This window comes from Spermophilus citellus (assembly GCF_964194105.1).
Source record: "Spermophilus citellus genome assembly, chromosome: 2".
In the NCBI taxonomy this organism is placed as follows: Eukaryota; Metazoa; Chordata; class Mammalia; order Rodentia; family Sciuridae; genus Spermophilus; species Spermophilus citellus.
The window spans coordinates 219,450,590-219,474,017 of record NC_138183.1 but is presented as its reverse complement, the minus strand read 5'-3'; the positions used below and the strand labels follow the sequence as shown (position 1 = coordinate 219,474,017).

General features: G+C 34.0%; 1 protein-coding gene across 1 annotated transcript in view; it reads right to left on the bottom strand.

Annotated features, from left to right (window-relative positions):
* ANO3 (anoctamin 3) overlaps window positions 1-23,428 on the bottom strand; it is a 197,734-nt gene that overhangs the window by 159,262 nt on the left and 15,044 nt on the right. The window contains exon 3 of the mRNA XM_081279744.1: window positions 14,798-14,916. Within this exon, the coding sequence (XP_081135870.1) occupies window positions 14,798-14,893 (96 nt within the window). The 5' untranslated portion in view covers window positions 14,894-14,916. The remainder of the gene's footprint in view (window positions 1-14,797; window positions 14,917-23,428) is intronic.

The window sequence follows — 23,428 nt, the reverse complement described above, 5'->3', positions numbered from 1 at the left end:
TCTGCTTTCTCAGTTTTAGATAGCCCACTTCTGTCAGGTGTCTTATGCTCCTCCTTCCATCCCCACCATGTACTTGGAGGTAAATTGTACCAATGTGGTCCATCCTAGACATGATTCAGCCCCTTCAAACACAACATTTTGAGAAACTAGCTTTCTACTATTCAATACTGTGGATCTTTTTGTTTTAGGTTACAAACATAACATACAATATTTATGAACCTCCACTCATCATCATTATTTCCTTCCCAAAGTTCTCACCTATGAAGATTAGCAAATAAAGCAGAATTTTCCATGTACATTAAAAGGAAAATGAGAAGAAGTTCTATGTCACACAGAGATATAGAAAAGTCTCCTCTTCCAGGACTTTTTCTGTCTATCTTCCCCATACCTACTTATTTCCTCTACAAACTTCTAACCACCTCCTCCTCTGTCTCTCCTTTCCCTACCCTAAACCTTGCTGCCTGTTATACAGATTCAAACAACTTGTGAGGTAGGCCATCTTGCCCACCACTATGTCTATAATTCTTGAATCAGTCCTTTAACCTCTAAAATCCTTGATTTTCTGATTTTTAATAATATGAATACATTTTTTCAAGGAACACTTACTATGTTCCCATACTATTATTTATTTTTCTGGTTCAAGGGATTGAACCCAGAGCCTTGTACATGTTAAGCACACACTCTACCACTGAGCTATTTGAAGCTCTTCAATACATACTCATTCATTCCCCACAATTACCCAATGAGGGAGGTATTATTAACTGTCACTACCATGTCCCCACACATAATGTATAGATAGGAACTCTAAGGCCCAATGCCACATGACATGTAAATGAAAGTGCCACAAATCAAACCCACATCCTAATTCTAGGGGCCAAATTCTTGACAATATCAAGTTATATTGAAATATTTATATTCCTAGTGGAGGATAAGAATCACATCTATTATTTCACATGCCTATTATGAAAGCACTATGTACTCTTTAACATGTAGCATTTGCTCAGTAATTTTATAATTACTTTTATTTTTAATTTTTACATTTGCTTACCTCTATTGGCAAATATATAAAAGACCATAGCCTGACACTTTGTGCATTATAAATTTAAAAATTCTTTCTACTGACATACTTGTCCTTAAGAATTAAACTGAGGTGCTAATAACAAACTCAAGAGGCCATTTATGTGAGGGATCAGATGTGGAAAATGAGTTAACTAATCTGTTAACATCTGTTTCAATGATGTTTCAACTGTTGCTCAGTAGCTGCTCAGTCACCTGATTTTTTGATTCAGCTAGTGTTAATAGTGCTTTGTTAAGTTTGAAAAATGTCATAGAAGTCTGCTTATGGATGCGTGTTTTCCTGGCATAGGACTTGTTATATAAATCCATATTTTCCTCACACCTGTATTCTCTCTCCAGCCTGATTCTCCCCACACTGTGCGCTGTAGCCAGGCAAGTCTCTGGCCTTGGCCCTGTATTTACATGACTTAGTCAAACTCAGTACCTTTGCTCATGTGCGCCCTCCAATTACCAAAACTCTTTTCTGTGCTCCTAACAATGACATTTTTCAACTCCATTTCATTTTTCCCTGCTCCTCTTTTGTTTTTCCTATAACATATGAATGACATAAATAAATAGAAGGTGAATATATTGCAAGCGATAGTAGTTCAGAAATAATTGTTATTACAAGCTCAGAGTTGTCTTTCTCATCTCCGTCTTCTAGAATATGGATTAAATATGTGTTTATGCATATATATTACATATGATGTGCAATATATAACACATATACACACATGGAATTAATGCATGCAGTTATACACTATTTTCTTATTATTCAGAATATCATGGATATCTACATTAACCAGGACACTCTGATTTCCCCTAATAACAGAAACACAGTTCAAAACTGATAACCACAGCTTCTCCCTAACTACAACAATAGCTTTTAATGTTCATACAATAGTATTTACTCAGCTTTATACCACTAAAATATCCAGAATTAGTTAGTTTTAGAAATAGCTGGTTCTGGAGATCCAAATGCAATTGTCAAGATTCCCCTTCTGCTATTATATCTCCATGTTTTAATTCTCTTGTGTTTTCCTCATTCACTTCTGCTGTTAAGAGAAACATTTTGACAATATAAATTTGAGAGTACATTTGAGCAGAAAACCATTCATGAATTGAGTTGCACACAAAACTGGAAGATGTTCAGAGTGCTCCACTCTCACTCTAGTAGCAACAAGCAGTGGACTTTTACAGGCTGATTGCAAATGCAATGTAAGGAAAGCACTTAATGGCTATAGTTCACGATCATCTCATTTGTTCATGGTGTGATAGGAAGTCCCCAATCTACTGGTTGGCTGTTTGTGATCAACTGAGGCCAGATATTTTCTACCTTGCCCTCTGCCCTAAGTCAGTCACAAAAAAAAAAGAAAAAAAAACCTTCAATTTTTGTTTCACTTTGCTTACATAAAGTTCTGGGTAGAGAAAGAAACCCAAGATAATAACCTCTTACTCATTTTGCTTTAACATTTCACTAAAAATAACTTTCTTCCTATACCTGAGTATATATGCATGTGTGTATAGTGTAGAATTCAACTTGGGAAACATATTCATCACTGAATCTTCATTGTAGCCAAGAGAATGGAAAATTCTTATTGTCCAACTTAGGATAGGGAATGAGGGCTAGCAAAGGAAGTGATGCTTGGGTAAAATACCAAAAGTCTGCCATATAGCTCTACATCAATATATAGTGTTATCTGTTGAACCTGAGTTAGGTCAAAGAATTTTAGTACCAGGTACCGATCTTGATATGGTGACTCCCAGGAGTCAGTGATACCATGATTTTATATTCACATATTTTATGTATGATTGTGTATTTGGCCCACTCGAGGATTAGTAGGACACATTGGCCTTGTCCCCCTGCACTTTTAAATAGCTGAACACTATTTAATTTTATATTTATATCTTTATTTATTTACCTCCAGTGGAAGAATATTTAGGCTTGTTTTGCTAAATTATATTTTGCTTTAATTCACAATGATGCAGTGAATATCCTCATTCATGTTTCCCTCTTAGCCTCTCCAATTATATTATAAATACAAATTCCTAGAAGCAAAACTAACCAGAATATTTTATCTATTTTTAAAGCAAGTTCGTTTTATTTCTTCATAAATAATCCCTTTTCTCTTGAAGGCCACATTAAGAATAACTATTTCACCTCCAGTTGCAATGTTTTCCTAATCTCTTTTAGTAGTTCACTCATTTAACAAGTTTTTTCCTGAATTCCTGTCATGAGTCAGATTCTGTGCAAGGTGCTGAGGTAATTACAAAGAAAAATAATCCAGAGTCTCTCTCCTTTAAGAGAAGGTAATATAGTCAGGGAGGAAGAAAGAGGATATATAATTATGATGTGGTGATTTCTGCCATTGTGTGTGTGTGTGTGTGTGTGTGTGTGTGGTGGGGGTTGCTATGATGGCAAAAATGGAGTCACTGTCCTAAGGAGGAGAAAAAAAGCAACTTTATTCAAAAGTGACATGTGACTTAAGTCCTAAAGAATGCATAGAAGGCACTGAGTGTGGACATTCCCATGCAGAGGTACTGAACATGCAAAGTCACCTGGGCATAGGAAGGGTAAGAGTACTCAAGACCCATTGGGTGTTGGTTGTAATAGGAGTAGCTCACACCTTGAAGAAATGTCAAATCACGAAAAGAATGCTCATCCACACTAACATTTAAGCACCATTCCTCAAGAGTCCCTTTTATTGTTGCCTCCACTTAAGTGCAAACTTTTTGAGAACAGGAACCAAGTTTTACTCATTTTGTATCCACTCTATATAGTACCTGGCTTAAGCGTACGTGTACAGGCAAAGACACACACACACACACACACAAATCAATTAATAATTCAACTTGAGATTACTTTCTCAAAGTCAATGATAGAGTTGAATTTATAGATTTTATAATAACATGAAATTTTTCTAACTGCAGAAATCAAAAATAAAGGGAATTTTAAAATCACCTGTATTCCCACGGCTGTCACTGATCTCACTCACACACACATACATGCACAAACACATAATTTTAATTTTGCTTTCCAACTTGCTTTTTCACTGCTTTGACCTGTTTGCATATCATCAAGTAAGCAATCTCAACGTGACTTTGAGTAACTGCCATCTGTGTGTTTAGATATCTAAGTGGCTTCCACATATTAATGTTGGAAACTGACTGCTGGATACACATCAACTGCAGCCACTCCTGACTAACCCACCCTGGCTTTGCAAGTGGACGGCTTAAGGCCATCTCACCTCCACCACTGCTCTCCACCTTTGGAGACAGAGCAACACCATGAACACAGAAATTTTTTAAAAACCTGTCGACTTAGAACAACCACCCTAGCTCCCCTTCATAGACCTTTGCAACACTGTGCCTGCCTGCTTACCTCTCTCTCTCCTCTCATCCTGGGCTGTCCTGGTGCTCAGCCTCTCTGTTCCTGCCACACAGGCCACATATCAGTTTCTTAAACACATAAGCTCTGTGTACCCACCCCAGGGCCCTCACAGAGGCCACTCTTCTTCCTTGAATGCCTTTCTCGCACTCTGCCCTCTACTGGCTTACTTTTCAGTTCCTGCCCTGAACACCTACCTACTTTCGGAGGCTGCCTCCCTGATCATTTGGGTAGCACTCTTCCACTACCCTGTACCTACTTCCTACAAGTTGTAAACAGACACTTTGCTTTGGCTTACCTATTTATTTTCTGACTCCTCCACCAAACTACACACTTTACAACAATAGGGATTTTACTTGTTTTTTCATGAATGTATTCTCTGACTTATATAGAGCTGGGCACTTAGCTGGCTCTCAAAACACAGGAGCGATTAAAGGGAGGTTTAGGCAGTGGTTCTCAGATAGGGTACATGTGATGATGGATGGATGCCTCAGGGTCAACTGGTCACTTGTTAAAAATGCAAATTTGCGGCCTCTATTGAAAGTATTGTGAGTAGAAGCCCCACGGGTAGAGAGCCCAGTTTTCTATTTTTAAGAAGTCTTACAAGGAATTTTTTACATTCACTAGTTTGACAACCATTTTTATAAGGTATTGGTTTAGAAAACATACAAACATATTTTGCCTCATTAGGAAAAATTTGGGAAGACCCAAAATTTCTTAGAGTATGAGATATGAACTTCAAATGCCACTGAATTTAACCTCTTATTTTATTGAGGAAGAAATGTCACACAAAAAAATACATTTTAACCTAACATAACAATAAGTGACAATTCTACTTATAAGGTTGCTTTTATGATTGTGAAACATACATATTTATAACCATATAAAATTTAATTATGCAGTATATACTTTTTTTTGAGGAGTCCTCAAATATGAAGCTACTTTTTATATTGATGGGTGATTATTAATTAAGTTAAAATTAAGTATCTGTATAGAAAAACTGCATTTTTATTTTTCTCAAGATGGTTCAAGCAACGAATTGATCCAGATAATTTATCCGACATTTTACCTTTGAGGTGAATTTTTCAATAGTGATTTTAGGTTGTGTATTTAGATGAGAATTGTTAGTTTTTCACATTTGAAGTATCTTATAAAATAGAGTTGATTCACTGAGCAACAAAATATCATGTGATACCAAAAAGAAGGGAAAATAAGTCAGATTGGATCCAAACCACCCAAGTTATTTGTTTGTATAGAACAAGACTCTGAACTCCATGTAATAAGACATGCATAAATGGAAAGAATAAAAATTATGAAGCAAGTCTAAATACTCAGTGTGAAATGTAAAAGGGGAACTAAAGAAAAGAAAGAAGGACAATACTGACTGAATTTCAATAATGTAATAGGCATTATGTTAAGTGCTATTTCCTAGAGCATGTAATTTTTCCCCATCCAGTTTTATTTAATGAAAATCATAGATTCTCTGGTTTATCTAATAAAGATCCAAAGCCAATCATTTTTAAATAGAATAGCCTATGATGGAGTTGAGAATAAGGTATTCTGCAGGATTTTTAATGAAATAAACATTTTTTAAAAAAATTTAATAGGTAAATTTTAAATGTTTCCTTCTTTATAAGCAATTTACGGAGAATACATTTGAGTATACTTTTCCTGCCCACTGACTTTTACATGTTAAATAGTATTTAAGGAACCTTTTAGGTACTTATTTTTCTTCAAGAAAAGAACACTTATTTCCATATCAATGATTATCCCTTCTAAAAGAGCTCACTTTGAATGTAAATGGAGAAACTGAAATTCTGATCTCCAAATGGAAGCATTTAACATTTTAAAACAAATAAATGAAAGCAAAGACTGGGACAAATTTTTTTTTTTCCAAAAAAATGCCTTTAAAATCATTAGAAAATAAAAACAGCAGGTTGAAAACATTACATTCCCTTGCTTACATGTCAGTGAAATTCAAACCTGTTTCATTCAACATTTAATCCTGAGATATGCTTCTTTAAACTCATTTTTTTCTATCAAATTATACTTTGGCAGACATTATTTCATAAAAATTCTTATATGAAATAATTTCTTAAGAACATTTAGAAAATATTTATTTTGTAAATAGTCACATTTTGTATATAATTTTGTATCAAGAACTATTTTAGAGTAGATTTTGTAACTATTTAAATGAAATAAAAAATCAAATGCATTTAAAAAGTCAAAACTTCAGAGAGGTGGCAATTGTTTCACATGCAAGAAAAACACTGACAAATAAAAATAAACACATTTAGATCATACTATTTCTTATTTTAAAAAAATTATTTACCTAGTATTTTGAAATATATTCACTCACAATTTGAAATCAGTATCGTAGCAATTAGTCTTAACTGGCTTCTCTATACATGTTTAAGAAAAAAAGAAAAGTAACATAGTATTCCTAGAATGATGCACTTTTAAACGTACCACAGTCAGAATTCTGGGTTCAGCGGCATTTGGAATCCTTCATTGCTGACAAGAGAGTCTCAAATGACAATCTTCTTTAAAGCACTCTTCAGCATGACAACTGAAAGTTCTCCCTTCCACCGCCTGCCTTTTCCATTAGCTAGAGTCGTACATATTGAATGCTGCACAAAGAATTTGACTGGAGGGTTTTTAGACAACTCTTTAAATGGCTGAGACTGAATAATGACTTAAAAAGAAAAAGACAATTCATGTCTTTATAGGAATTTCTGTATTGCTTTTTATTTTTAGGGGATGGTTTTGGGGTAGGTTAGGGGACTGCCTTCATCTGTCACCAGTTAATAGTGCCTATGTATGATTCATGTAGGTGATATTTAGTCATAATGTCAGTGACATTTTGATGATTTTACTGTCATTTTTTAATACTTTATCGCATATGTGTATTTGAATGAGCAGGGCAGATTAACACAAAAGGTGGGAGGTATGTTTCAGTTGGAGTAATAGGGGTCGGGCAAACACAACTAACTTTATTATTGGCAAATCAAGTAATACTTTCCTGATAGTTAGCTGAGTGGGTTTCACCATTCCTTTTTTTTTTTTTTTTTCCTCCTAGTATATAAAGGAAACTGCCTCATTGTCTTATCACTGGAGAAAGGTACAATAGAAACTTTTATTGTTTCTGAAAAATCCTGCATTTGTTAAATCTGACACTGCATTATATTGCCTCTGGGATGATGATGTGAGCTCTGAGAACAACAGAATTTGCTGCTGTCTAAAACAAAAACAGACAAATAAAGTTGAACACTTTGCTCCCCTGTGGTTAACATTACATGATGAGATACAACAAAGGATTACATTTATTGCTGTCAAGAAGCCTCCACCGGCAGCTTGTAATTGGGATCTATAAGACACTGAACCTAAGAAGCAACAAGTCAATTGATATGGTCTTGAATTAATCACTATTCTTACAAATTGATTTTCCAAAAGATTCATGAAAATAGGAAATTTAATGGAATAAGTTGAAACCTTCATGAAATAAATGGGAGACAAATGGAACCTCTGTGTTTAAAGTGCCTGTGGTATGAAGGGATTAGTAAAATCAATAGGTTTCTGGGACTGGGGCATTCATATGGAATTCGAGTTTGCATCCTGCAAGAAGTCAACCACCACAAGAAAACAATTAATGATAATTTGAAAACCTACAATTATCAGACATTATCCGATAAACTCAGCAATGTTTATTTTGGTGACTTCTCCTTTTCCACCAAGAATTGTGAGGAATTTTTCAAAATATTCATATTTTGATTGAATCATCTGGTGGAATTTGAACTGTGCATGACAAAGTGAATGCAGAAAGAGGACATGGGAGATAAAGGTCTGTAAGCAGATTGGAAGGGATAGGTGTTATACAATTTGTTGGAATCTAAACATAGGAGCTCCATTTTATCATATTTTATCTTAGATATAAAATATCAAAGAATATGCAAGATTTGTGGTTGGTAGTATATATCATCATTTCCTAGTCATGTGAATGTGCTCCCTAAATTGTCAATATACTAGTCTGGTGACTTCTAGAGACCTTTGCACATACTTCCTTACAGTGTAGCACAGTGTTTGATAATGTTTGCCTTCTATACAATCCTGCCTACTACCTACCAGCTAAATGATAACAGGAAATTAGCAATCTGAACCTCAGTGTGCTGACCTACAAAATGGGGGTAAAATAAACTTTACTTTTTAAAGTTGTTGTTAAAGTACAGAAGTCACCCACAAATTCCTTAAGAGGTCCTTGATCAAAGTTAAGTGTCACAATTATTTCATGTTATCAACATTTAGTAATATAAAAACTCCCAATCCATTGCTTTTTCTGCTACATACACAATCTGGAGATCTGCTTAATGATGCAGATTTGAATTTTAAATATGCTCAAGTAATTTCTAATTGGATTTTTCTAGCTTTCTTCATGTCTCAGCAATGCAAGAACTGGCTTGATATGGATTTATAATTGATTGAATGTAAGAACCAAGTAGAACATGTGTTTGTATTGTTTAACTGATATGTCCACACAATAATTTATTGAATTCTCTTTCACATTCCACTAATATGAGTAAAATTTGTGCAGGCAAGTTATTGTAGCTCTCATTTTAGAGTTAAAATTCTCCAAGAAACATGTAAGACAAAGCTCTCATGAGGAACTCTTACACATTCATAGGGAAAAACCAATAAATTTGTTATTTGGAAATCTTCCTAAGTGTCTAATTACCAAGACAATAGTGAGATGATAGGGAACAAAAAAAAAACATCATTGTCATCTTGTTATGTTTCTTTGTATTACTTATAAAAGAAGACTTTCTAAGTAGGCATGTCACCTTCCAAAGTATAATTCTCTACCCCACCCCCAAATCCAATCCTCATTGTTATGTTTTGGATCTGGAACATTGCACAAAAGCTTATGTGTTGAAAGCATGGCCCCTCAATGAAGCAAGATTCAGAGGTAGGGATTTTAAGCAACAATTGGATCTTTTGGTTTCTGGCCCCATCTTGATTAATTGTAGTAGACTGGATACACTCCTGCCAATACTGTATATAGTTTAGTAGGCATGAACTATAGGGGGATGGGAACTAGTTGGAGGAAACAGGTCTCTGGGGTCTTGCCTGGTAGACTTTACCTTCTTCCCTAACTCCTTCCTCTCTCCCTCTCTGCTCCCTGGCTGCCATGATCTGAGCATCTTTTCTCCACCATACCATTCTGCCATGATATTCTGCCTCACCTCAGACCCAGAGCAATGGAGCTGGCTGACTTGTGGACTTAGACCTCTGACATTGTGAGCCAAATTAAACTTTTCCTTCCCTAAGTTGTTCTTATCAGGTGTTTTAGTCACATTGACTCAAAGCCTAATAGTGCACTTATCTAATTCCATTCTCCCAATTAAATATGTTCAAGTCTTAATTCTGCTGGACTCATACCGTAGTTCAGTTCTAAACACAGATATTGAGAGCTGCTGGAGTTTTGTGGAGGTAGAGGATGGGCTGGGTTTTCTTTATTATTGATGTAGAACACCTATAGTTATTCTAGGTAGGAATAAGCAGAGTCCATGGCTTCTATCATAGATGTTAATGAATCATTTACTCTTGCTACTATCATTTCAGACGCCAAAATTAACAGCTATAGATGTTGCCCATAATGAGTCTGGGGATACAAATCTATTTTCCAAATTACAATGACTCCCTCTTTGAAAGGATGTTGAGTATCAAATCAGACAGCAGAGGCAATAGACCAGGAAAATCTTGAGATGAATATTTTAGCAGTTCATTAAAATTAGATCACAGGGCTATTCAGTTTGTGTCATGTGGCACTGGCAGATGGTGTTCCTCTTTTACTCAACAGGTAACAGGTGAGTAATGGGAATACTTTTCTGTAAGACTGGCATCACTAGCCATATGACAGGGAAGTTAAGAAGAAGATGACCTCAGTAGTTTTCTACAATCACCTTTCATGTGAACCTTTCTAACAATTTCACTTTCCTAAATGATTCTTTGCTTCCAAATCTTGTATAGGTCTTTTAGTGTTCTGAAGGTGATAATACACAATTTTCCAGAAATTAAGAGACAGTGACAACTTAAGCTACCAGATGAATGAGTAAAATTGGACTTAAATAGCTGTTTTAATTGACAAGATTATACCTGAAGTGAATATATATCTGTGAGTTCCACTCACATGGACTAAACCAAACACACACTGAAAATATTTTAAAAAATTGCATCTGTACCAAACAAGTTAAGTTTTATTTTCTTCTCATGATTACTACATTATCTACTATTGACAGAGTATTTACATGGTATTAGGTGCCATAAGTAAGCAAGAGAGATGACTAGATGTAAAGTATAGGGGAATGTGTGTATAGCTCTACTTCATGGAAGGGACTTGAGCATGTGTAGATTTTGATATCCACAGGAATCCCAGAACCAATCACCCTCAGACACTTAGGAATGACTACACTAAAATGATAAATTCTATTTGCATTTATTGGAAAAAAAAAATTGATTTTTAAAGATTTCCCTAACTTTAGGACATGAAGTAACCCTGAGGCTAGCTGAATACAGACTTAGATCTTGTGTAGTGCCATCTCCAATTTTGATAGCTTCTTGGGCTATCAAAAAAAAAAAAAACAGACATATCTATCTCCTGAACTACATCCTCATACTTGGACCTTAGTATTTGCCGTCTTCTTCTGTCCAGTTTTGCACATAGTAGCTTCCTAATAAATACTATTGCTTTATTGATTTTACTTCATAATATTAGATACTAATATTATAAATGGTTTTAATCTCTATGATATGAGAGTTTCTATAAAAATAACACATATTAGAAGTTTATGATTTAAAAAAAAATGTTTGGGCTGTGGATATAGGTCAATGATGGAGCACTTGCCTAGCAAGTAGGAGGACCTGGGTTCAAAGCATACACATACACACACACACACACACACACACACACACACACACCAATGTTCTAAAGATAGAATTTATTGTTCTTATGATTAGCCTAAAAAACTACACAGTTGTTTGTTTATAAATGTACTGAGTGATGGATACATGATAAAAATAAAAATTCACTACTGACTTAAAAATCAGTTAAGAAATGTTTGCACAATGATTGACAAAAAAAATTTCAAACAGATGTAGAGTCTATCTACACTCCAATACCTAGCAAATTAGTCTGATGTATTTCTGGATTTCTTGGTTTGATTTTACATTTGACAATTTTAACTGAGCTTCCTCATAAAATCAGAATAAGAGACTACCTCAAAGGATCTACAGTTATTTTCTATGATCCTAAGCTATAGCTGAAGACAAAGTTTGTTAGAAAGCCCTATTTGTTTTCTATAATCCAATTCTATTATTACTTGCTGCATAGTTTTACACCACACATTATTTCCCCCTTCCATTGACTGTTTATGAACTTGCTTTGTCATATATTAAAATGGTCCCTTTGCAACAACTGTGTAACTTTAGTGAAAAAGTAAAATATCAGCTAGTATGCACAAAGTGCACAAGGAACATCACAACAAGTGCAATTATCACAAATGAATGGTGCTGTAAAGCATAGGTTTTTAGATGTGCAATTCAATATATGTACAAAAAATTAGGGCTTTGGATGTACCACAGTAGTAAAATGTTTGCCTATCATGTATAAGGCTCTAAGTTTGATCCCAGTACCACAAAATAGTCTCTGTGTGTGTATCAGATATATATATATATATATCCCTTCTTCATAAATATGAATATAAATATATGTTTTACATATATATGTCAATTTGAACCCTATTAAAGTAGCTATTTGTGGGTCGCAAAGTAATGAAGATCATCAATTTCATGATATCCAACTTAAAAGATATATCCCCACTATATGCACATATAAACTCAAAATTTCAATGTGGGGTGTAAAGAAAAGAAGGCCAACAAATTTATAAAGTATATGCTATCCAGCTAGTAGTTCAATCAATAAAAATTAAGCTCAATGCATTTTTGTTTTTCAGATTTCCTGTGACAAATATACACAAAGCATTTTCTGAGCAGATTATTTTGTTCCTCCCTTGTATCTAAACTTTGCAAGTTCTAGCTAAATGACTTTCAAACAATTTTTTTTTTTTGCTATTACAGTACAACTCTTTTTCAAATGGAAACTGTGCTGCACTCTAACCTCTGAAATGGTTAGAAAAGTGTACATAATTTGATAGAAGCTGGGAGTGTGGTCTCCTGGGTGACTCTGGATGCTTTTCCGGTTTGAGCAGAAGTGGAATAGTTGATGGGTAGATAATCAAGCAGATTCAGTAGGACATCTCACTAGGATTTTTTGAATTGGACTATTGTGGTCTGTTAAAATATTCTGATATTTTACTATCAAATCCAAAATATGAATGCAAGTTTAACTGATAATTTTTAACATTAATATTATAAAGGTTCAAGTCTAGTCAAAGATTTGGATAATGGTTACTATGACTAGAAATAAAATGATGGATATCACTGCTTGCAATGTGATAAATTCTGAAGAGGTAGATAAGAGAATATATTTAATTAGCTCATTTTCTATTTATTTAAAGCTTTTTAAAATAATATTATAAGCACCCTAAGGGATAAGATCTCAATTTCTCTTATAATTCTTTCTATTGGTTCAATTGAAATAGTTCTTCACAAATTAAAGAGATTTTCCAGATACCTTGATGTTGACCAGACACAGGGAACACATGAAGTTAATGCAGAGAGATAAAACTCTAACTTGCAAAGAAAATCTGAGAATCACTGGAATAGAATTGTAATCCTCTTTAACAAAACCCAGAGAAACAGAAATGAAGAACCTTATTATAAACAATTATCCCTGAGTCTATTAATATTTGGTCTCACTCATGATTCTGAGGTAACATTAAAATTCTGCTATATTTCTTCACAAATTCATCGGTAGTGACTAATAAAGAACTTGCAAAATTAATCTAAGCAAAATCAAATCAAATATCATGCATAAAATTATAGTCAAAATGTGATTATTAGCTGTGCAATGATCATTGAAATAAAATTCAATCCTTGATTTAAACTAAATACCCCATTTTTTAATATAAGTATCCCTACTTTATTCAATAGAAAAATAAAATAAATGAGCTTAGCCTGAGCTTGGATTTGTCTCAGAAGGCACCAAAGGGGAATATAAATCCGATGCAGTTATAATGATAAAAACAAGCAGCATCAATTTAACATTTGGTGCTAGATGGTCATACTCAGATGCTTTGAAGTGTCTATAAAAGCATTTTATTTGATGCATGGTAAAAACTGAACTTTTCTTCAATATTACATTTGTTAATGAACTACAATATCAATGATGTATTATCAATCTCCAAATTGTTATAAAAATATGACCTGTGGGCAGCTTTAATATCCCCCAGACACATTCACATAGTTATCTCATTTTTTTCTTCAAATAATTTTGTCAAGCAGAAATGATTCAGTTTTTATAGATGAGAAAAAAAGGCCTACTGAGTATAATTAATATCATCAAGTTATTGCAACTAGTTATTAGTGAAACTGGAGCTCAAATCTGGTCCATTTGACTAAAATGTATGAATTTATTAAATCATACTAATTTTAAAACAAATATGAAAGCTGAAGAAAAAAATCTTAAAAAAGACTACTACTGAACAATTATATGTTTCAGATCAAACATTTTAAAATTATGTTTGGTAGACATTATGTTAGTTTTATAGGAGGACTAAGTTCTGGTGTTCTATTGCACAGTCCGGTGACCATAATTAACAATAAAGTGCCGTGGGCTGGAGTTGTGGCTCAGCGGTAGATGCTCACCTCGCACCTGTGAGACCCTGGGTTCGATCCTCATCACCACATGAAAATAAATAAATAAAATAAAGATATTGTGTCCATGTATAACTAAAAAAATATTTAAAAAAATAACAATAAAGTGCCATATATTTCAAAAGAAATTATGAATGTTCTCTGCACAAAGAAGTGATAAATCTTTAAAGATATAGATATTCTAATTTTCCTGATTTGATCATTATAATTTATACATGTTTGAAACATTACATTGTATCCCATAAATATGTATAATTATTACATGTAAATCAATATCAAAGAATAGAGTGTAAATAAGAAAATGGCAAACTTTGATAAAATAAAATAAAATTATTTAATAACAGAAATAGAATATGATATCTGTAAATAAATATCCATGTTTGAGTCTTTATAAAGATACATATTAACTTTTGTGATCCTCTGTGTTCTTCAGCCAAAAAAAAAAAAACAACTATGTAAACTATTATTCAAAGATTTTTAAAATTCAGTATAAAAGTGATGTATTGGTAGTTTAGTTTGCATTACCTTAGATAATTTTGCTTTGGATTCAGGTTTATCTTTGATAACAAAGTCATTAATGAGACGCGATCGATCATAGTTAGCATGTTCTGATTCTTCCATGTAATCCTTCTCTTTTCCCAGGGCTGAAAAACAGAAAGAGAAAGTTACATGTTTATACTTCCTCTCCTTTTTCTCAATAAATATACTAATCTCTTCATGTTTTCCCAAGGTTTAGGTAGGCATAATGTTCACATTATCCATCCTGATATTTACAAAAGAATAATCATATGGAAGTCTGCCTGTAATTTTATTAATGCTTCCATAGTGACTCTGTAAGAATTCAATGAAGTTGTGCTATTTAAAAGCTATTTAAGTTTTTTTTAATAAATTTATAATCATTCAAACTATACTAGATAGATGATCTGAACTGAACTTGAAGATAAGAGATATTGGTAAGAACAGAATCGACTCATAAGCTTAAGTAAAACTGCATTAATTTTAAGAATTTGTTTTCTTAAAAGCTGGGAAGTTTTATGAATGTGAATTTTGCTGAATGATAAAGAAGTCCATAGAAGAAAACCATGAACATTATTCCAACAAATACTTTTTAAAAAAAGAGAGAGATTAGAAAGTGGAAACTATAGCTGCCAAAAAAGGAGAGGAGCCATGAAAAAATATAGTTACTATTGGAATAATAAAAATGTATAAGAGGTTATCATATCAATTACAAATAAATATATATATGAGTGATCAATAAGCTATATTCAATGTGAAAGAGTATACAACAAGATATCAGAATAGGAAATCTCCATAGGATCCATGATTTTGACCAAGAACTTCTATACTTCACAAAATTCCTATTCTATGTGATACAAATATTACTTTAAGTTTAAAAAAGATTTAGACAACTATATATTCAGCCATTTCAAATATATCAAAATGGCTTGAATAAAATTATTTCATTGAATCTCTTGATACCTATCAAGTATTAATTTTGACCTGATGAACGAGTATATAAGGTTTTCTTAGTTCAATCAGTTGAGGATGGAGCTGTGGCTCAATGGAAGAGCATTTGTCTGGCATGTAAAAGGCCCTAGGAGTTCAAGAGTTCAATCAATTGAATTATTACAGGTAAGAAAAACTTAATTTCTTTTTTTAAATAATGTGAAGCTAATAGTTTGACATTAGCAGTGGTATAACTAAGATTGTGTAGGTCGTAACTTGTCTTTGGATGCAATTAATGATCAGCTATGTTAAAATGTTCTAAGTATTTAGTGATTACATCTAGACCAATTAATAATACTTAACATTGATAATATTTGCTAAATACAAATTAAGAAGCATAAACTTTGCATGCATTATTTCCTATTAACAGTTTTATGAAGTGTGCATAATTCAACCTACATTTAATAAGTAAACTAAGGCACAAAGAACGTAAATGATATACAAATTCATTAAGATAGTAAGAGTGTATCTAAAACTGAACACATCTAAGACTTCTAAGTTGATGTTTGTCAATATAGCATAATGTTTCTCTTAAATTTAGGTAAACAATAATTCATTAGTTCAACAATTATTTTTTAAATATCAATGGTATGCAAAACTCTTAAAAAGTAGCAAACACAACCCTGCCTTAATAGAACATTCAAGTAAGAGAAGAACAATTTAAAAAAAAAATAAGTGAAATATTAAATATGATTTGTGATCAGAGCATTGGAGAAAAATCACAGTAAGTAGAAAGGATGTAAGTGTTTAAAGCAGTGGGAGGATGCTATTTTATTAAAGAGACTAGTAATAACATGTGAGCTTAGATCTGAAGAGGTGAAGCAGTGAGTCACATGGGTGAGCTAGAAGAATGGTCAACACACAGAAAATAAAGAAGGCAACATTTGCCATAAAGAACGGAAGGGGAAAAGAGGAGCACCATGTTTTCCAAAGTTGGGTAATGTAAATTCTGCTGTTATTATTCAGTGGGTAACCAATCTATTCACCCTTTTACTTTCATGAATTTTGAAGAAAGAAGGAATAAAATCAACCACACTATGCATGAATGAATATGCCACAATGAATCCCATCTTTGTGTATAATTACAAGGTACTAATGAACGAAGTATACATGTTAGTAAATAGAAGGCAAATCAGAAGAGCAGATTGGGGCTGGGGAAGTGGCTCAAGCGGTAGCGCGCTCACCTGGCATGCGTGCGGCCCGGGTTCAATACTCAGCACCACATACAGACAAAGATGTTGTGTCCGCTAAATACTAAAAAAAATAAACATTAAAATTCTCTCTCTCTCTCCCTCTCTCTCCCTCTCTCTCTCACTCTTTCTTAAAAAAAAAAAAAAGAGCAGAGAAAGGGAAATGAAAAGAGAGGAGAAGGAAATGGGGAACTATTGGGGAATAAATTGGAGCAAACCATGCTATGTGCATTCATGAATGTCCCGCTAATATGCATATGCATATGCATAATGTGCAAATCAAAACACACATAGATATACACAAAGAATTTAAATGCACTCAGCAGACACAGAATTCCCCCTCCATCCTAAGGCAGTATATCCTAAGTCTGCTTTTCCAGAAGTTTGATCGTATAATCACGTATCAGCCTTCTTACAAGAAATCTTAGAGGAAGGAGTGGGGCTTCTGGACCAGAGCTATGCTTTATACTGGCTATGTTTTCATTTATGGTTTTCTTGAAAGCTGCAACAAACTCACAATTTCTAGTTTATTTCAATGCACAGCTGCAGAAAGGCAAATTCAAAATGGAGATGTACTGGGTTTGGCAAATTGTAGAGCAGGAGATCTGTGTCTTCAGAGGCTGTACGCCTTCTTTTGGGTCAGCCCTTATCTCCCTCTTTGGAGACAGCATGGTAAGGTTGGAAGATCAGGGTCAGGCATTGAAGTCATGCATATTTGGTTTGAATCTTAATCAATTTGCTAGGTATATGACCTTAACTTTTTTGGTCCATAGTTTCATTTTCAGTTAAACAGTGTTGCTAACATCCTGCTGGTAGAGCAATTATAAAAATTAAATATAAAAATGTGAAAGTACCTAGTGTATACACATAATAACAATCAATAAGTATTAGCTTCCTCTGTTTCATAGTCTTTCCAATAAACTGAAAATGTATATTTCTCAATGTAATTAACATCTCGTATCAACTGATTTTGAGTTAGTGAAAGGAATATTTTTCTGGGTAGGTCTGACTCAATCAGATGATCCATTAGAACAGGCTTTAAAATTCATAGACGGAAATCAGAAATGCTCTCTATTGCTGCTGTAAAGAAGTAAGCTACCATTTTTAGTCCTATAGCTATGTTTCTGGCAATTTGAGCCATTTGAGCCTGGAAGAGGACCTCAGAGCAGATCTCAACCGTGACTGACATCTTAATTGCAGCCCTTGCAGATTTAAGCTGTGCTCAGACTCCTGACCTACATATATACTAAATAACAAATTTGTTGTTTTAAACTGTTATATGTATGCAAACAAGTTACACAGCAATAGATTATCAATATAATAGGGTGACTGTTGATACTGGTGCATGTCCACACTAAAAAGCAGAATCACACAGTTATTCCAAAACTCACAGTGAAAATAAACAATTAGGAATATACACCAGGGTGTGCTTTTATGATGATCTTTTCAACATTAAACATGAAGTTTATGATTCCAAATCCCTAGTTATGAACTCTAGTTACGAATTCTATTTTTTAAAATTGACACGTGACTTTTGTAAAAAATTTCCATTTAGAATTGGTCTCTTCAAAATCAGACAACATGTAAGAATTGATCCAACAGAACACTGCCTCATAGATACAAAGAGTAAAGTAGTGATGGCCTAAAGTTTGGTTTCTAGGGGCTTTAGCAGGTTACAATTTAGGAGTATAGGTCTATTTCATTTTGAAGTAATGGAAATGTACAATAATTGATTTGGATGATGGCTACACAACTATGATATTACAAAAAGGTATTGAACTGTATATTTTAAATGGATGAATTGGTTGGTATGTAAATTATGTCTCAGTAAAGTTATCTTAAAACAAAAACAAAAAGAGAGAAAAAATTAAAAAGTACAATATCTAGATTTTTCTTGAACTGAAACATAAGCAAAAATAAAACTGCAATTGGGGGTTAATCTACTAGAGAAGATACCAAAATTCTACCATCCTCAACTTTCCAGTTGGTAAGGCACAGATGCTTAGTATTGCTGTTGTGTTTCCTTTCCCTTCCCCTCTCCCTGATCCTGTCCTTTCTTTCCTTTTATAGCAGAGAGCAAGCAAGAAACCAGGGAGTTTTTAAACAGCAATAGATAAACGGCATTTGCTACTGGGGAGGTGCGCTGGCCTGTGTGTTCCGAGGTGCCATTTCTCATCCTAAATTTGTCACTTCCCACCCATGTAATTTCTTTTTCTTCATCTGTAAACATATTATTTAAGAAGGCCTTCAAAGGTCCTTTAAACCTTAAAAATTATTTAACTACTAATTTCATGTTTATAATGATAATATGATAACTTACATTGATAAATACCTTTCATTTCCCACGGACTACATGAAATGAAACTTATGGAGAATTTTCACTCATATAACCCGATTCCATCAAAAAATTTTAGGCAATATTTTTTTGTTGTTAGTTTGGCTTAAGTTTTCTCCTGTTTTTCTCTTTCATTTTTATAAATATTCCTGCACAGAAATATCCTTGCATCATCTTGCTAAAGGAAGGGTCATTCAGTTTTGAAAGAATCAGCAAATACCATCTATTATGAAGAAAAATATCAGGTCCAGCATGTTATCACATGCCTGTAATCCCATCAATTTGGGGAAATAGGAAGGAATACAAGTTCTAGGACAGACATGAAGGTGGTATTTCCTCCTCAGATCTTCTTCTGCTATCCCACTGCCCACAGCCCCAACTAGATCTCCTCATGCTCCCTTCTGAATCTCATCATAATAATTTTCCTTTTGCTTTCCTCTTCTTGTTTCTTTTAATTAATTATTTCATTCTTCCTTGGTTTCTTATCTTTTCTTTCTTCCTTCCTACTTTTTTGGTTCCTTTGAATATGTCTGAAATGTCTGAAATTAAGCAATTATTTCAGGGTCTAGGGTCTATCTCTATCACATAATTTTAATTGCCCACAGACTCTAGCATGGTTCTTAGAAGGCACATTCAGTAGAAGAAGAAAGAGAAAGAAGATGAGGAGGAGGAGAAAAGGAAAAATATCCTTATTATTTTAGAAAATTGAATTGAAATGACACAATTCAAAATTTCCTTGAAGTTGAGAGTAAAATGGTGGTTACCAGAGTCTGGGAAGAGTGGGGCAGTGGTAGGGAAAGCTTTGTCAATGAGTACTCAAGTTAAACAGGAGCCAAAGATTCTGGTGTGCTCCTGTTACTACAGATAAAAACAATGGGCTGTGCACTTCAGTAACCTAGAAGAGAAAATTTCGAAATTTCACAGTACAAAAAGTGATAAATGTTAAAGGAGATAAATTATTCTGATTTAAACTTTATGCAATGTAAACATTACATGGTATCCCATCAGTTTGTATAATTCTTATATTTTCAAGTATCATTCAAAAATTTTTAAAAATTGGAAAAACCAATAAAATTCTTTCATCAATATGTAGCTATGATTATCTTTCTTCTTGCCATTTTTCCTGAAATTACACAAAAGTTCTCTTCAATATTCACTGCAGGGCTGGGGATGTGGCTCAAGTGGTAACCCCCTCACTTGGCATGCGCGGGTCACTGGGTTCGATCCTCAGCACCACATTAAAAATAAAATAAAGATGTTGTGTCCACCAAAAACTGAAAAATAAATATTAACAATTTCTTTCTCTCTCTCTCTCTTCTCTCTCTTTAAAAAAAAAATATTCACTGCAAACTCCTGCCATTGTCATATAAGTGGTAATGCTGTTTTTTACCACGTTTGTAAAATGTCTCAACTCAGAAACCAGAAGCCTATGTTCTCAGAGACTCTGCAAACACTTTTCCTGAATATATATATATATATATATATATATATATATATATATATATACACAGCCTTAAGAAAATTTCTATTTTCTTGCAAAATGCTTGCTTTAAAAAAAATTAGTTGTCAAAGGACTTTTATTTTATGTATTTATATGTGGTGCTGAGAATAAAAGCCAGTGCCTAACACATGCTAGGCAAGTGCTCCACCACTGAGCTACAACCCCAGCCCCCAAAACACTTGCTTTTTTCTCACACTATACCACTTCACTTCTTATAACTATGTGAATATCTAAGTGGATAGCTGATGATAGTGTATGGTTACTACCTGACAGGTGCCCTTCATTCATTAAATACATGCAATGAGTTCCGCTCTGCACTAGGGGCTCTTCTAGTTGGGAAACAATGAAAAACACAATGAACAAATTTGCTCATGAACTTGAGAGTAATAGAGCCAAAAAAGAACAAACATCACAGTTATATATTAGACAGTGATGTGATCAATGAAGAAAGATAGAGGTGGGCAGGGAAAAAGCAAAAAAATGTGTGAGGGCAGGGAATAACCTTGCTGTTTTAAAACAGTGGTCAGGATTGCCTCCCTGAGGTGACCAACAATGTAGCAAAGATGCCAAGGAGGTAGTAAACCCCCGGCTGAACACTGTAGGCAGAGGGTGCTGCCAGTGAAGGACCCTCAGGTGGGCCATGCAGTCCTTGTCTGTCCACAGACCAGAGTAGTGTGGATGAAGAGGCAGGGGCAAGGGAAGGAGAGGAATAATTTTATGCTATAGTATTAATGAAGGGAGTGCGGCAGGTCTGGAGTTGCAGGCCCTAAAAAAATTTTGTCTTTTATTCTGAGTTAAACATGGTGCCGCTGAATAAATCTGAGCAGAGGAGTGTCATCTTCTCCTTTAGAATTAACAAATCATTCTGGTTTCTGAGAAAAGACTAGGCTGAAGAGGCTAATGCAGAAGAAGATTAGAATATACTTCAAAATCTTGGAGAGAGAGGATGTGGTTTGGAACACGGTAGCAGGAAGATTTTTTTTTTTTTTAAATCAGATGGAGGAGGATGATAATGAGAGGATGATAATAATAATGATTTGGTACTGGGACAGAACGAAGGAGTGCATTACCCTGAGCTATATCTCCTGTGCTTTTTATATTTCATTTTGAGACAGTCTTGCTAAGTTGCTGTGGGTGGCCTCAATCTCGTGATTTTTCTGCCTCAACCTCCAAAATTACTGGGATTACAGGTGTGGATCACTATGCCTAGTTAAGATTATGAAGAAAATTAACTGGTCCAGCATGGTATCACATGCCTGTAATCCCAGTAATTTGGGGAAATAGGAAGGAATACAAGTTCTAGGACAGTCTCAGCACCTTAGGAAGATGCCCAGAAACTCAGTGAGACCCTGTCAAAAAACAGAAAATTAAAAGTAATGGAGATGTAGCTCAGTGGTAAAGCACCCCTGGGTTCAATCCCCATTGTGAAAAGAGGAGAAGGAGGAAGGAGAAAGGAAAGAAGGAAGGATGGAAGGAGGGAGGGAAGGAGAGAAATAACAGAATTCTATTGGATATGGCATGCAAAAAAGAAAATCAACAATAACATTAACATTTGTAGTCTGAGCAACAGAAAGGGAGCCATTTTTTGTGTATTATTTTATTAAATTCTTAAAATCCAGTGTTATTAGTCTCCTTTCCACTAGTGAAAAAAATGGGCAATTACCTAAATTGTACATTTTTTTCTTGTAACAGAATTAAAGCCCATCTAGGTCTTCTATTCCCAGACACTGTATAACACTGCCTCTTGTATAAAATAGATTGTTGAGCAGCAATTTGTAGAGATGATGATTTTGGAAACTTTAAAGCAACAGAATGTTCACGAATGAAACAAAAAAGTAACTGGGTTATATAAAAATGTTAACATACTTGTTGAACGAAAAAAGTGAAAATTCTGAATTATAAGTATAGTGTCTATGACTCAAACACTGACCAGGATGGAGATTAAGATCCAAAAGATAAAAATTATGAACAGACAAGTAAAAAGTGAGGTAGGTTTAGTATAGATATTTATTAAATATATGGTTTAATATCCTCTGTGGACCAAGAATTTAAAATAAAAATGGTCTTATTTTATGCCAGTACATACTTTTCATTGCATCTTAAGTTTTAAGTAAAAATGTCAAAAGCTGGCAAGATGCTGAGAAAGTGATATATAGTCACTGGCATCCTTTATTAATATACATTTTATTAAAAGTGCTGGGACAAAATTTATTTCAATGCAATTAAAGAATAATGCAAAAATCATAGTCCAAAATAAAGAAAATCAATTCTCAAAATAACATTCCTCTAAGCCTGTGAATATGAAAACAGAAACTATTAACACTTTAATAAGCAGTAACTCCATTTTTCTGGTTACACCAGCTAAAATCCTCAGAGTGACTTTGATGTCTCACTTTCTTATATGCCCTACATTTGATTCTCAAGTCAATTTTCTTGATTTACCATGAAGCATCATTGTCCTGATTTACTCTTTAGCACATATCACTAACTCATATATGGTTATTATTAAATCTTTAGCATGTGGTAATGAGAGATTTCTTTCATTTTACCCAGATCATCAATTAAATTTCAAATAAAAAGCACTATTTAAGAAATAACACTAAGTTGCAATACCAAATATGCAA